This window comes from Epargyreus clarus, unplaced genomic scaffold (assembly GCF_041222505.1).
Source record: "Epargyreus clarus isolate Ecla_fem2 unplaced genomic scaffold, WU_Ecla_fem_2.2 ptg000001l, whole genome shotgun sequence".
Lineage (NCBI taxonomy): Eukaryota > Metazoa > Arthropoda > Insecta > Lepidoptera > Hesperiidae > Epargyreus > Epargyreus clarus.
In genome coordinates this window covers 9,466,040-9,480,992 of record NW_027332209.1, presented here as the reverse complement: position 1 = coordinate 9,480,992, position 14,953 = coordinate 9,466,040, and the positions used below count along the sequence as shown (strand labels likewise).

Sequence of the window (14,953 nt, the reverse complement as noted above, 5' to 3'; positions counted from 1 at the left end):
TGACAGATTTTAACAGAGGAGTTTAACTACAGATATATCGTTGCATTCGTCTAAGATAGACACTAATAACGGCGACACCTCTGTAGCTAACATCAGATAGGAGTTAAGTCCTAACTAGGATTGATTGACTGTTACGTGGAAGCTCTTCAAAGCAAATTACAGGTTATACAGCTATAAATATTTCATAGCTTTACTTTTTCAAAATAAGATGGATTAACTTTTCCACCATAATCTTTAGGTGTATAAAAATTACCTTTTTTTTTTTCTTAACGAGGGGGAAACCTTCAAAAGGTACCCCACGACGTGGGAGCGACGCCGGGTTATGTGGGATTCTTGTAATAATTCGTGGGATGTGTATAAAAATTACCTACGATGGACTTTAGGTGGGATCTTTGTGTTATTGGGAGTTGTTTATATATACACGTCCATAAGCGGTCGTAAACATTAGTTTAGGTGGAATACATTATTCTCATTTGCTATTAATTACTATAACATTTATTAAAATATCGAATTCTAACCACAGAAGCTAGTAAATAAATTCACTATTCAATTTTATGTAATTTGACGCACTCGTTAATTATTCATCAGCGTTGTTAAAATGAAATCATATCTATTAGCGCTTTTATATTTTATGTTCTAATAGCGTAATAGACAAACCACAGTGGCACTCGACCCGAATAATGGCAATAAAATATCGGATGATACAAGAACGGTACTTCCGAAATGTTACTAAGGGGCCGTTCAAGTATTACGTAACGCAATTTTTGAAGATTTTTGACCCCCCCTCCCCCCCTTGTAACGCACCGTAACGTTTTTCTATACCCCCCCCCCCTAACGTTACGTAACACTCAAGTGTCAATTTTTACCCTAAACTCGCTAAAAAGTTATGTTATAGTTTTTATCCTTGGGATACTTTTACTTACATATTTACATTATAATACTAAGAAATAAAACAAGAGATTTTCAATGCGAATAAGAGTAAAAACTAATAAAACATCAACTCATGGGCAGGCAAAAATATACTTGTCCTTTTTAACTACACCTAGTCGCTGTCGGATCAAACAGATACTCGATGCGAATTAAGTATGAAATGTCAAATGTGTGAAAATTCGGAATTGTTCAGTCGTGCATCTATTCCGAATCTATACGAATGTCATTTAGGTGGACGCCGCGCCGGCTCACGAAACCTTTAATGATAAATCAAACTACTATTTCGATAAATCTAACGTCGATAGTCCTAAGCCTGTATAAAGTATGAAGGAAAGATTACAATTCATTATTACTAGTGAGTGCGCGTGCAAACCTTACCGCCCTTACGTATTGATGCAAGGCATGAACGAACTAGCTTCTTAGTCCAAGAATAAGTACCTAGTCCACACCAAATTGTACTAACTAATGAGACTTTATGGGACTAGGTGGAACAGGTTTCTGAATCACGTATTTTTAAATACTAGGAACAGGCATACCTAGTCCCAAATTTACCTAGTACAACCCATCTCTACTTGTCTATAAACACTACGAACGAATACTGACAACGGAAACAACATTAAATGACGTACAATACAATCTACGGATTCACCGTGAAATATGAACGAAAAGATTTGCCAACTTGCGAGAACAAATTAAAAATGACAACCAGACTATACAAAGAGCGTGTTCAGCCGAAATAGGTCTCCTGAGTATTCTAAGTTAGTTTAAGTATAGTCAAAGCATACATACAGAATACTCAGGACTTAGTTCGGCTGAACCAGCTCATTCAAGGGATTTCCCGTAAAACGTAAATGAAAAGGGTTGCCAATTTAGAAGGTTTAATTCCCTATTTTTTTATTAAAAAATGTTACGTAACGTGTATTACGGAAGACCCCCTCCCCCCCCTGTAACGCATCGTAACGTTTCACAAGACCCCCCCTCCCCCCCAAATTGCGTTACGTAATACTTGAACGACCCCTAAGACGGCCGGCTTTCCAGTTGAGGACCCACCCTCGATTGTGTTTCATTGTATGCAAATCGCTCGGCCGCACCCGCCGCTACCAAATATTTCACGCCGCAGCTTGCGACCGACGGCGACCGCCCAATTTACGGGATTTCTACCATCGCGAACTCTCTAAGCATTCCTGAAACCGCAGGACAACTAGGGATGGCGATCTGAGATCGATTAATCGAATAATCGATCTTTTGGGCAAAAATAATCGATAATTTTTTTAATCGATCCTAGAAAATCGGAATTCGATCCTTTAGAAGTTGGTTGAATGTGTTATAGAATTTTTTTTTGCTGACAGATATGTATTTCAGTGCTTGTTTGTTCCTGATGACCTTCTATTCGCTATTTTCGCCCTTTTAAGCCGAAAAGATCGAACATAGATCTTACTTAGGGCCTCGATTTTTTTGTGAATCTATTTATTGCACTTCGAAGCAAATCGATTCAAGAATCGATGTTTTTCGGAAAGAATCGCCATCCCTAAGGGCAACAAATTTGTCCCTTCCGTGTCGGTGATTTTGTCGTGCGGGTCCCCGTAATAAACATTCCGTACACCCAATCCGACTCCATAATGGCTAACTGCGACCGACGCGCGACGCCTGCCCCTTACCTATTAACAGTTTCATGCTACGATGCTATATTGCCGTCGCGTCGCGGCATCGGCGAGAGATAAATTGAGTGTCAGAAAATTCCAACCGACGTCATTGCTATTCAGGCGATGGATGTAATTTGTACAAACACCATCCTGGCATGCTAACAGGCTCTGCAATTCCTCTCCTCTGTCGGCGCGGCTTTACAACAGCATAATACACATTAGCCAACAATTCTTAGCTTTCATTGAGCATTTTAGTGCCCGAGACGATGTTGAGAGGCTGTCTTTAGAGTTGAAATCTTAATAACACGTTTGTGACCCTCCCACATACTCGGCGAGGCCACGAGTTGTTTGTAGTATGAGTTTATGAATATTTAGCGCGTTGAAATAGCGCGGTAAAACTGATTTCGAATTCTTGTGCACACTGAAGGATCTTGGGTTAAGGCTTGAGCTTTCAATGAGCTTCGATTACGATTCGTTTGAATAGAGTCGCAATTATTCAGATTTAGTACACTGACTATTTAATCGTAAATCGTGTGTCTGTTTGTACACAAATCAGCATTGAAAACGTCGTTAAGTACGTTGACATACATTTCAATTAAAGGAAAGCATTACGAGCGCATGTGAGTCGGTTTTCTAGAGCAGATTTGCTAGCAGGTCGTTCGTTAAAAAGACCTTAACTAGGTGTAGTTGAACAGTAATTGCGAGGCAATGAAGCGATCTATTGCTTTTTGTAGTGCTGAATTAACTTATTAGTTATGCGCGTTTACGTGCGTAGTTGTTTGTTTACAAATGTAGTTTATATCAGTAGCAATTTTTTATTAACCGACAGCTATGGTATGTTTTGTATGTATGTATATTTACCGTTGTTGTTTTCCCTCACCGTTTTAAGCAAGTGATAATTAATTTCTAATACGCACATAACTTCGAAAAACTAGAGGTACGTGCCTGGGATTTGAACCTAGGACCCCTCGAGCGTCCCCTCGAGCGATAGGCCAAGTTTCTGAACCATTAGGCTATCACTGCTTATTATTATTTATTTCATTTTAAAATACTTAATACTTATAGTCTCTTTAATACCTGGTACTCTTTAATACCAGGACTTATGCATTATTTGATGACGGATATATGACTTTTCTAATATAATATGATCCAAGATTCTATGACTGAACTATAAAGAACATCTTCTAATCAATATAAAAAATAATAAGTATAGTAGGTACTCCTACAAGTAATGACATTTTAATTCGTCTGTTGTATGGCTAAGTCGCGACAAACAATGGAGAATCTACCCACACTCATAGAACTTAAGTAACCATTACTAAAAATTATGATTTATGGCTCTTACAACAGCTTCTGATCTAATTTTGTATTGTTTTTAAATCATTCTTAATGATAGTCCAGATGCTATGTGACAAACAATAGCACATACCAACCCACGCCAAGAATATATTCTATTGAAGATATAAGGATAAAAAAACATATCATTACAATATACATATAATATATGTCACATAATATATTTGTTTTGTTGAAACAAAGGTGCGTAATCTTGAGGATCCAGTAGGTGGTTTAGTAGTCATTAGTAAAAAACAAAATATGATAATACATGGTGTAATTTGTATTTACTTTATGTTTTGTGTGCAAAAATGGGTATGTTTTAATATTGATACAATTATCGAAAATGTATTTTATCATAGATTAGTAAAGATACTTCGCCGCCTTGAAATTGAATGAAGCCACAAATGGCTTATTTTAGTAAGTTCTTTTTTTGAATCCTTGACAAATAAAAAAAATTTAGAGACAATTTTCGAATAAATAACTAATTTACGTAATAATTACGTAATAAATAAATAATTATTTCAAATATTTTAGGGACATTTTAGCACGGAGACGTGGCAAAACTTTTTTACGCAACTATTTCATTTCTCAAAACTGGGTACATTTTCTTGTTAGGCGTGAGTAATCTTTACTAATCTATGTATTTTATCTGTAAACAAGTAATTAATTAAAAAAATCAAAAACCCGACTGCACCAAAAAGGCTAAAGTAGAATTTCCAAAAGCAGAGAAATAGGCATTTCGTTATTTTTATCCAGAAAGCCACATACAAAGTTTCATAGTAGGTGTCTGCTTCAAAAACAAAAGATGTTCAAACGATATTATCCTATTTCATCCTCGTATTGCTCATTTACGCTATATAAAGAACCTAAAAAATGTGTAAAATTCCAGCACGCTTAAGTTCAGCGGTTTCCCTTTGCGTCGATCTCTGGTACAGCAACTCACTCATTTAGTCAGACAGTCATCTTGATGTGTATATACGAGTATATATGTACTAGCTGACCCGGCAAATGTTGTTTTGCCAAATAAATAAAAAAATGTTAAGGGTGAACAACCCTTATCACTTAGAGGTAAAATATATAGATAGTGGCCGATTCTCAGACCTACTGAATATGTATATAAAATTAGGTGAAAATCGGTGAAGCTGTTTCGGACGAGTACGGTAACAAACACGAGAATTTTATATATAAGATATATTAGGTATATAACGTATGTGTAATCTCCTCTTAATTTCCTGTATTTTGACACCCTACTCGATAGGTTTGGTTAACTTTTTTTTAAAACGTGTTACTACTCGTATTTCGCGAAAAAATCCACCATTTACGGTCTATAAAATATATAACTTCAGTAAATCAGAGTTTCGGTCATTATTTTACCTCGTTAGAGGTAGAATTTCATTATTTTTATCTAACAAGCCTGATGCAAAATTTCATAGTGTTTGCTTCAAAATTGACAATTGTTCAAATGAACTTTAAACCCTTATTTTACCCTCTACGGGGTTGATTTTTCGGCAGGCGATAAATAAGTGCGTCTTTGTTCCTATCCAGAAAGCCAAATACAAAATTTTATAGTAGTTGCTTCAAAATTAAAGGATTTCAAAAAAACTGTTTTACCCTATTTTACCCTCTTTAGGGTAGAATTTCCAAAAGGCCTTTCTTAGTACTTATCCACGCTATATAGAGAACCTATGTGCAAAATTTCAGAAGTGTAAGGTCCTTGGATTAGGCTGTACGTTGATTTCTGAAAAATGAAAAAGTCATTTAGTTAGTCAGTCAGTCAGTCACCTTGCTGTTTTATATATATACAAATATGTTTTTATAATCTCCGTTTAATTTCCTTTCATTTGATACCCTACTCGATAGGTTCGGTTAACTTTTTTTTTTATATGTGTTACTACTTCGCGCCAAAAATCCGCCATTTATGTTTTTTTTTACTAACACCTATCTAAGGACACTCGGGTCATTGAGACAAATATAATGACACCTTAACTGTTGAAATTCATCCAGCCGTTTGTTAGATCGGATCAAATAAAGAAAGACAAACATACAAGATACGCGCGAAAAACATAACCCTTCCTTGGCAGTCGGGTAAAAAATTAAAATAAAGAAGTTATTTATAATAAACAGAATTTAATTTGACCGCACTTATTTACTGGTGACTTATAGTGCTGCTTTAAGAAAAAATATAGTTGTCATAGAGATTAATAAAATATATTTTTTGTTATCAGGAAGGCGTGGAGTGGAGGCGAAACACACATGTCCCCCAAAAATGATTCCGGTAAGTATTCGTAATTACAAAATTATAAGTGTACAATATTAAAAAATTATAAGTGTACATTATTTTAAAATATTTTGTTAGGATAAGGATTATGTTTGGTGGATTATAACATATGAGGATTCGTGGAATTCGTAAACCTAAATTGTGGGAGTGATGTACGCTTTATTACTAAGAAGTTGGCTTTTTTATTTTTATAATAACTCTTTACTAATTGTAAAGATTTATTAGGTAAGTACGTACTGCTTAAATTAGTTTGCAATAGGCTCTAACTTATTTTTAAAGCATTACTCGGTCATCTGGTAACTCGGTAAGTAGGTATATAGGTAGGTAAGTGAATTATTTTTTTGCGAATATTTACAAATAAATATTAAACATAACTATATTTAGTATCAGATAGTGCAGTATCAATGTGACACATATTGACAGATTCATGGACTGGCTATATGGACAGTTTGACTCATAGTGCGTAGGCGGAGTAGATTTAAATTTATGGTAGGCGGCATCTACATAGAGCTTAAAAAGCTTTCGCCTTATTTCAGATTAAAAAACTCCTCGACACTTAGCCTGATACTAGATTTCCCGGTTTAATGAGGGTATATATAGGAATATCTGTGTGGGGTACACATAGATATTTAAGGCACCTAACCTAACATACTACATACCCTGCACATAGGTATTTAATTCACTCCATACATACTCGTAGTTATTTAAGGACCTTTTAAAGGTTTTTCCCTCGTAAAGGTAAACAAAAAGGTATATGTGTTAAATGTATGAATACGTAGCCTCAGAACCGTTAAGGGATGTTTGTCTTCGTCTTTTTCCGTCGTTTGTCCACGTTATCCATGATGCAAACCATAAAGCTAATTTTAGTTGCTTAAAAACAATTTAAAATAAATTGTTATTGCTTCATCGCTTTTATTTTAATGAAAATAAAAGCCGTGTAATTAAATGAAGGGAAGGAATACGAAGCCTTTGATTCCCTTTATGCCGCTTAAGAAATAAAGAGTTGTTGAGTTAATTAGACAACTGCGGAGCCTGCGAATGCATTTGCTTTTTATGCAATACTGCCAGAGCATACGTGTAATAAATGCATTTATTTGCGTTGAAAATAGTTTATTAATTGAATAATGATTAAAATAATCAATAACTGAATATAGGTGAAGGAGGGGAGATCGACTGTAGACGACTAAAGTTATCTTTTTCTTAAAATAGTAGTGTAAGCTGTTCATTCTACTTTGGAGAGTCTGGTAACAGATACCATGAAAATAAAAAAAAAAACATAAAAATATGTTTTAACAGCAATTATAAAATTATGCAAGTCACAAATAGTACAAAGTTCGGTGCGTAAGGATACTGTTAGTGTTGTGTGTCGTATATGGAACCTAGAAAAGAAAAACGAACTAGACGTAGGATAGATACATTAATCTACTACTAGTACTTGTCAACGGTTTCTCCCCGCCACCGCAGTTTCGCCGTGACCACGATCCATGCAAAACGCATATCGTGAGTACCCGTTACATAATTAAAATTATAAAAGGTTCTCAATCGCAAACAGATAAAATGTTTGTTTTTGGTCAATTATAGAGCATTGTGGATAGCAATGACCATTTAACTTCACATAGGATGTATATTGTATACATGCTCATTTTTGAGTGTTAGCAGAAACATGTAGCGCAATTGCGTAAATAAGTTCGAAATGCCAGGCCGAAAAAACGAAAATAAAGACGCCATATCGATGTTTTTCATTCTAATGAACCTTAATTCACCTGAGTCACCTGAGTGACTGATCACACTCGAGCTTCTCTCGAATTTATGGACACCAAAACTATAATATAGTTCAAATACAGCCGTTTAGGTCATAACTGTTGCCAAAAATTTGACATATTGTGTGTATGTCACACTCGAAAAAATATGATACATATAATACTGTAAAAAAAATATTAAAAAACATGTTGATGCACTTTTATTTCTCTTTTATCTTCTGTTTGTAGTAACAAATACGCCAGTCCCTTAAGCATAATGCACTTACAAATGCCCGCGTCTATTATCTTTGTAGCCAAAACAATTCAAGATGATTTGCACTCTGCCAACAATGGGCTTGCTACCTCATTGTGGGACACAAATGGTTTATTTCAGTAATTATTTCACTCGACCTCTTTCACCTTTGAGCATTAGCAAAACAATCAAACAATAAGCCGTTTAATGCAACCACCCCTTTAAATAATTGTCCTGTCACTTTGCTTGTGAAAATAATTATAATAGCTAATTATGATTTGTTTGTATGCGAAATCATAGTTAGATACAGCAGCTCATAAACAGGCAAATGATATTAAAATTACAATGTAATTTAAGACCTTATCGGAATAACTGTAAATGCATCTGTTGTGACTAAATAATTGAGACAGTTACACTTTGTAAGCCAAAACTTTTACATTTTATCTTCTTTAGAATAAGTAGAACAAAATTATTTGAGCACTAATGTTTCATTGTTTTATTAAAAGGTATCTAATACCCAAACCCCAACTAATTACTGATCGTAGGTTATGTAAATTGAAAACCAACATGTTGATGTTTTATAGTATTATTTATACTACGATGCTCAGGTTTAAATAATTACATACATACCTACATGACTTGCGAATCGTTCCAACATATCAAACAAACAATTTTTTTTACTGAAATCTGGGCATGCTAAGTACCTTTAAACTATAGTACATACGCTTCCGTTTGGATATACAAAACATACAAAAACCCAGCGCGTGTGATTGTGGTACGCTCATGATCACAACAAACACGGCGGAGGGTCGAACTCATTATTTCAGTGCCAATTATTTCGCCTCGCGTATCCCACCTTTGAGCATTAGCAAAACAATCAAACAATGAGCTTAATGCCAGTCACCCTTGGAAGTAATTACACTGCCATCTGCTTGCCGGCAGCTGGTAAAGACGTATTGCGGGTAATAAAGGAAGCAAGAACGCTTATTGAATGCCAAGCGACGAGTTTTTCCCCTATTTAGAACTAGGCTATTATATAGCCTTTGCTGTAAGTCTAGGGACACTATTGTGTGAAGGCAAAATTGTGAGTAGGGTTTGTGTTGTTCCGTATAAATTGGTGGGAATTTCTGTTACCCCTATTAACAAGAACAAATTTTGGGTATACCTACCCTTTTATTAATGTCTTGTTAAGGCAAATATAACGTAAGATTTTGCTTTATTTAAAAAACTATTGAGAACATACATAGGGAGTAAATATCTCCAATTTTATAATCAGTGTATATATCAATCCATAAGTATAATCACAAATTATTCATGTAATTTTATTTCCTAACTATTCTACATAGGGTTTTAGCGGTAAATCAGTGTAGATTTGCAAGTATAAATGAAGTTAATACGGATTTAACGTATTTGGGTCGCATGGTTTCCTTGTCAGATTGTCACAGTAATCCGACAACTAATTGTTCTGTACAATTAAGTTTATGCATGCGAAAACAAGTTATTGGTGTTTAATAAAGTTATTTTTAGATAACGTTAACTTGAATTTATATATAATAAAAAGAATATCGCTTGAATAATAATGGCCTTATAAGAAAAAGTTATCAAAGGTGTGTCAACTTTATTAATCCACATTTGGCCAGCGTGGTTGACTAAGCCCTTTTACTATATACGTATACTTACGAGTATAAGGTGATCCGTGTCCATTTGTGGGACAATAATGGTTTAAGGATGACGATAATGGTTTTATACACATTACAAGCATCTCTAAAACAAGGGTAATACCACGTAATACTTAGAAGTACGACAAGAGCCTTCTAATGAACCCGTAGAGCGAGCCCCCTCGTATTAATATTAAAGGAGCTTCAGGAAAGGTCAAACGTTGCACACATGGACAGATGTGCAATTGGAAATTAGCAGTTGAAGGGTTGTTAAGTGTCAACGTTCTCACTTGATATGGGAAGCTACTTAAAAAACGAAAGTATTCCTAGTGTGACTATATTTACTTCTTCTAGCAGATAGGTGGGGCGATGAATTTCATCTTTTAGTTACATTTTAGAGTCTTGGTTGACATTGAGAAAATTGTTAACTTCATTAACAATCACCCACAACACTTTTGGGGTGGATTGTTGATTGAGTTTAATAATAATTTTTAACTAGTAATAATTATAAAACTAAAAATGCCGACTGCTCAAAAATTATAATTATGTAACGCCTATATATCCCCACAATAAGACGAATCCAAAAAGATCTTATTTGTTAAAATCCATCAAGCTGCTTTGGTGATCAAAAGAATAAGACATACGAGTACATATCCTCTAAAAACACACTCATACTTTTCTAATAATCATATAAAATGTACACAATTACGAAAAATATTTCGACTATTATACAGTTTTTATCTTCAAAATATCAATGAGTAGCTTTTATTCAAAATCACAGTACAAAACACGATAAATAGCAATCAGTAATTTACCATACGAACATAGACAGATTGTATATAATGTACCTGTCTGGTAACTGTAGAGTGGGTTTGTTAGCGAATTATCAATGAATGTACGATCTTGTGATCACAAATCTGCTTGTTGCGGGTGAAAGGACCGAGTGGCCGGACCCGCGGAAGTCAAGTTCAAAACCAAGCAATAAATAGCAATCAACACGCTAACATTGTGTACAAACAGATTGGATGTAGTATTTATATTGTGGCTGTACATATTCCAAGAGCGGCTAGACAAGCGCGGTATGCCTCGTGTATCGAGCAATATATTATTATACGGTTTTTCAATTTTTATGCAGATATAAACGTAATCTACGCCACTATTCCAGGTACAAAATCTTAACGAATAATTTCCGTCAATCTCGCTGAAGCATTACTAAGACAAATTACAAAAATTGCACAAAAAGACAAAAATCAATAAAAGTATTCTTTAAGTACATAAGTTCAGAAATGCCTAATATTCAATTTCTATAGATTTTATAAGTGTTTGGCTAAAGAACCATTACCATTAGCTCGAAGACCGACGTAGACTTATTTTATCAAATGAAATAAATAACATAAGCTTATCGTAATAGACATGTCAATACATGTATGGTAAATGAATATAATAATAAATATAATGAATGCAATTTAGAATTAAATATCAAAGTATTAGAAGAAGGTATCACTTATCACAGTGATAGTTCTCATAGTGAACAAAGTCAAGGGAAGCAATTGTCGGTCAGTGGTCAACAATTTTGATGATTCAGCTAAGAGATGAATAGTATTTTGTTGTGTTAAAATATTTTTAATTATTTAGGAATACTAATTCGTCTTCGATGAAAAATTTATAAAAGACTAACTAGCAAAATATTCATAATATTTTTCTTTATACTTATGTAGATTTATATTTCTTTTAACATAAATCACGTAAATACACTGTAGATTACCTTTTAGTACACATTTTGTTAGATGTGCCTACTTGAAAAAAGTAAGTAAGAAAGTAAGAATTTACTTAGTCACATTTAATTTTGAATTCATGAAAACGGACTTGCTCAGTCACAAGACAATGAAGACATAGAAGGGTCTCTAGAGAACTTTAATCTCGAGTATTGCGTTAAATAAATCTCTTTAAGATTTCTTAATCCCTACATAGCATGAAGCGTCCATAAATATCGCGTGATATAAGGGCTACTGGAATTTAATTTTCCACAACTGGTTATCCAGACCACTATAACTCTATCACTGGAATTCTACGAATCTGCTCCTTTACTACACTTTAAGGGGCCATAAAGTTGAAATTTAAGCGGATATCGTGTACGTGAGCGCAAAAGGAGCAAAGGTAAGTAAGAGTCGGTATATCCTCGTACATTCTAACGTTGTTTGATGGACGCCTGTATTTTGATGGGCACATGGACAGCTGCCTCGGGATGACAGTGATTACTATGAAATTTACATGACATCCAAGCCGACACAGAGTCGAGTATGGTCTTGAATAGTTATACGGGACACAGTACCATTAGGGAACAATTTTGCATAATAATGTAACGCATTCACTGGTGTCTTGTATCGCGATATGTACAGCCAGCTTCACAAGTAGATGAACATATTAAGGTTCCAAAAATACCTATACACACAAGCGTTCATAAGTAGCTGAATACAACTAGCATCATAATTAGATGAATACATAAAATTTCAAAAGTAGATGCACACTACAGTGTCAAAAGTACTTGAACAATGACATATAATATTAGTGACGTTAACTATTTTGCATATACCGGTGTTCAGCTACTTTTGAAGCGTTAGTGTTCATCTCCTTTTGACACTTTACGATGTTCATATAATTTTGATGCTAGGGATGTTCAGCTAGTTTTGACTGCTTGGGTGCGTAGGTATTTTTGAAATCTTCATCTGCTCATCTACTTCTGAAGCTGACTGTACGCTTATGAGGGACCGCTATAGGTAAACATGGGACCGACAGGTTTATATGATAATTTTTATCGGCGTACAAGATAATTGTCGGGAGCTGGACAGAATACTTTAAGGTTTTATGCTTAACTTGTCATCAAAAGAATACTGGTCCACTACTGGGCTTGGATTCTCTCAGAATGAAGATTAAATGACGCTTGCCAAAGGAATGTCAGCATTAATACATCTTAGAGTATACGGAGAACTTTCAATTATATTCTTTAGATCTTGGTTTTTACATTCAAAACAAATGAAAATTAATTTCTTATATTATCATAAATAACAGGATAGTAATAACAGGATTAAAAATATCAGCGTGGGAAATTGAATAAACAACTGATTATAAACCATTTATTCGTCGTTGTGGTCAATTGATAATTTAAATGTGGTTTTTCTCATTATATCTCGTAGGTACATACCAGTCTTTTTATCTACAGTTTTTATTCAGCTCAATTGATCAGTGTATAAGAAAGGTTTAATTTAGAAATCAGCTTCTTTCTCTTTCTCAATTTCAATTTCGTAGGACTTGTTTGCTGTGAATATATATTTTTTTATAATATAGGAGTAGCAGAAGCTCTTCTGCTGCTACGCCCATGGATTAGCTCGCCCAGCTCATCATTGACTAGCTCGCCTAGCTACGCCCAGATAGGATTAGACATTCCTACCACAGATGCGCCGCTATCCCTGAGAACTAAGCTGGAACGCCTCGGAAAATAATGTCTTCCTTACCACGCCCTTCAAAACGGAACACAGCAGCGGTTAACACTGCTGTTATTAGGCAGAAATAGGTGTGGCGGTGGTATCGCCGGAGTTGAACCACAAAGGGTTCTACCACCTTCAAAAATCGAACAATAAATATGTATAACTTCCGTTTATATGTAACGATGTAAGAATGATTTTAAATTTTATGAAGCTTGTGATTACGAGTAATTTGAACTCTTTGATCATAAATGTTGGCCGCAATGATAATTCCAGTGAATTTGCGACATTGATCGCGTAGGCTCAGCGGCTGACGTCGCATGACTTATGGCTCCATTACTGTCAGGCCATAAATGACCATATGCCACCATACATGGTTGAAGGAAGGATTAGTTAACTTTTTAATTGATTGCCGAGTTTGGTATAACTGGTCTATTGTTATCCTAATTATAATATCAATTACTTAAATGTTATTTGGTAGTTTGTAGATAATAACCTACCAAGTGCAAGTCGAACTCGCACAGGGAGGGTTCCGGACCACCAAAATTTCTTAATTTAGGGTTCAAGGCATAGAGCCCTGTCTGACGGACAGACTAACAGACGGAAAGACAGCAGAGGCGTAGTATTAGGTTTTTACCCCTCGGGTAGGGAACCCTAAAAACGGTGTAGGTAATTTATAGGTATGTTCTAAATATATTTTAAGATTCTTCTAGAGTTTTATTTGCTATTTATTTCTCTGATAGGTTTAGTTTGCTAATCGTCGTGTTTCGAAACATCTGGTGATTGTCTGGACGAAGTAATTTAATAGACTCCTAATACGTAATATTTTTATAGATAATTCTGTGAACTCGCAACGCTATGAACATTACTGCGATCTGTTTAATTCCTACATTAATGGGTCGTTTAATAAGATAAATTATTCGATATGACTTATAGAATAATAATTTAAGAATCGTACCGTATTAATAGCTTGTGTTGTAAATTGATTATTACATATTTTTTATCGCTTTATTGACATCGTTATGTCTGATAAAAGATACCAGATCACCCACGTTACTAAATTTTATTTCGTAGGTGTAGCTAAAATATTAATAATAATTTGAGTTATATGTAATAAGTATATAATACCTAACATTAGATGTCTATTGTTAGTTTGTCTGAGTGATCGTGACGGTTGGAAAGTAGTGCACATCTTCCAGAGACAATTCTCTAGACAGATAATACGATCGTTTACCATTGCCTTTCCATTTCGCAACGTGAATTACGATACAGTAACGGTTTAAAAAAAACATTGTTTAATATCAAATAATCCTTCTAAAATATGCTTGTTAAGGTAACGTAACTATGTGTAGTAGTGGTAAGGGACACATGCTTTTCCAAAGAGTTTCAGCTTAGATCACATGGCATGGTCAGCGGCGCATTTGTGGCCGACCTCAGGTAGGAATATCTAATCCTATCTCGTGTTGAATACGAATGTCCATGGGCGGCAGTAGCCACTTAACATCAGGTGGCCTGCATGTTCATCTGCTACTCCTATATTATAAAAAAGTAGGAAAGAAAAATATGAATGATTACTTAGCTTACTTACTACCATCCGTCCTTTGACGTTGCAACTGACCCTCATGTATTGCT

The 14,953-nt window shown here is 34.9% G+C and overlaps 1 protein-coding gene across 1 annotated transcript in view; it reads left to right on the top strand.

Annotated features, from left to right (window-relative positions):
* Positions 1–14,953, top strand: part of ASPP (Ankyrin-repeat, SH3-domain, and Proline-rich-region containing Protein) — a 401,632-nt gene that overhangs the window by 58,483 nt on the left and 328,196 nt on the right. Inside the window, exon 2 of the mRNA XM_073073478.1 lies at positions 6,137–6,186. Within this exon, the coding sequence (XP_072929579.1) occupies positions 6,178–6,186 (9 nt within the window). The 5' untranslated portion in view covers positions 6,137–6,177. The remainder of the gene's footprint in view (positions 1–6,136; positions 6,187–14,953) is intronic.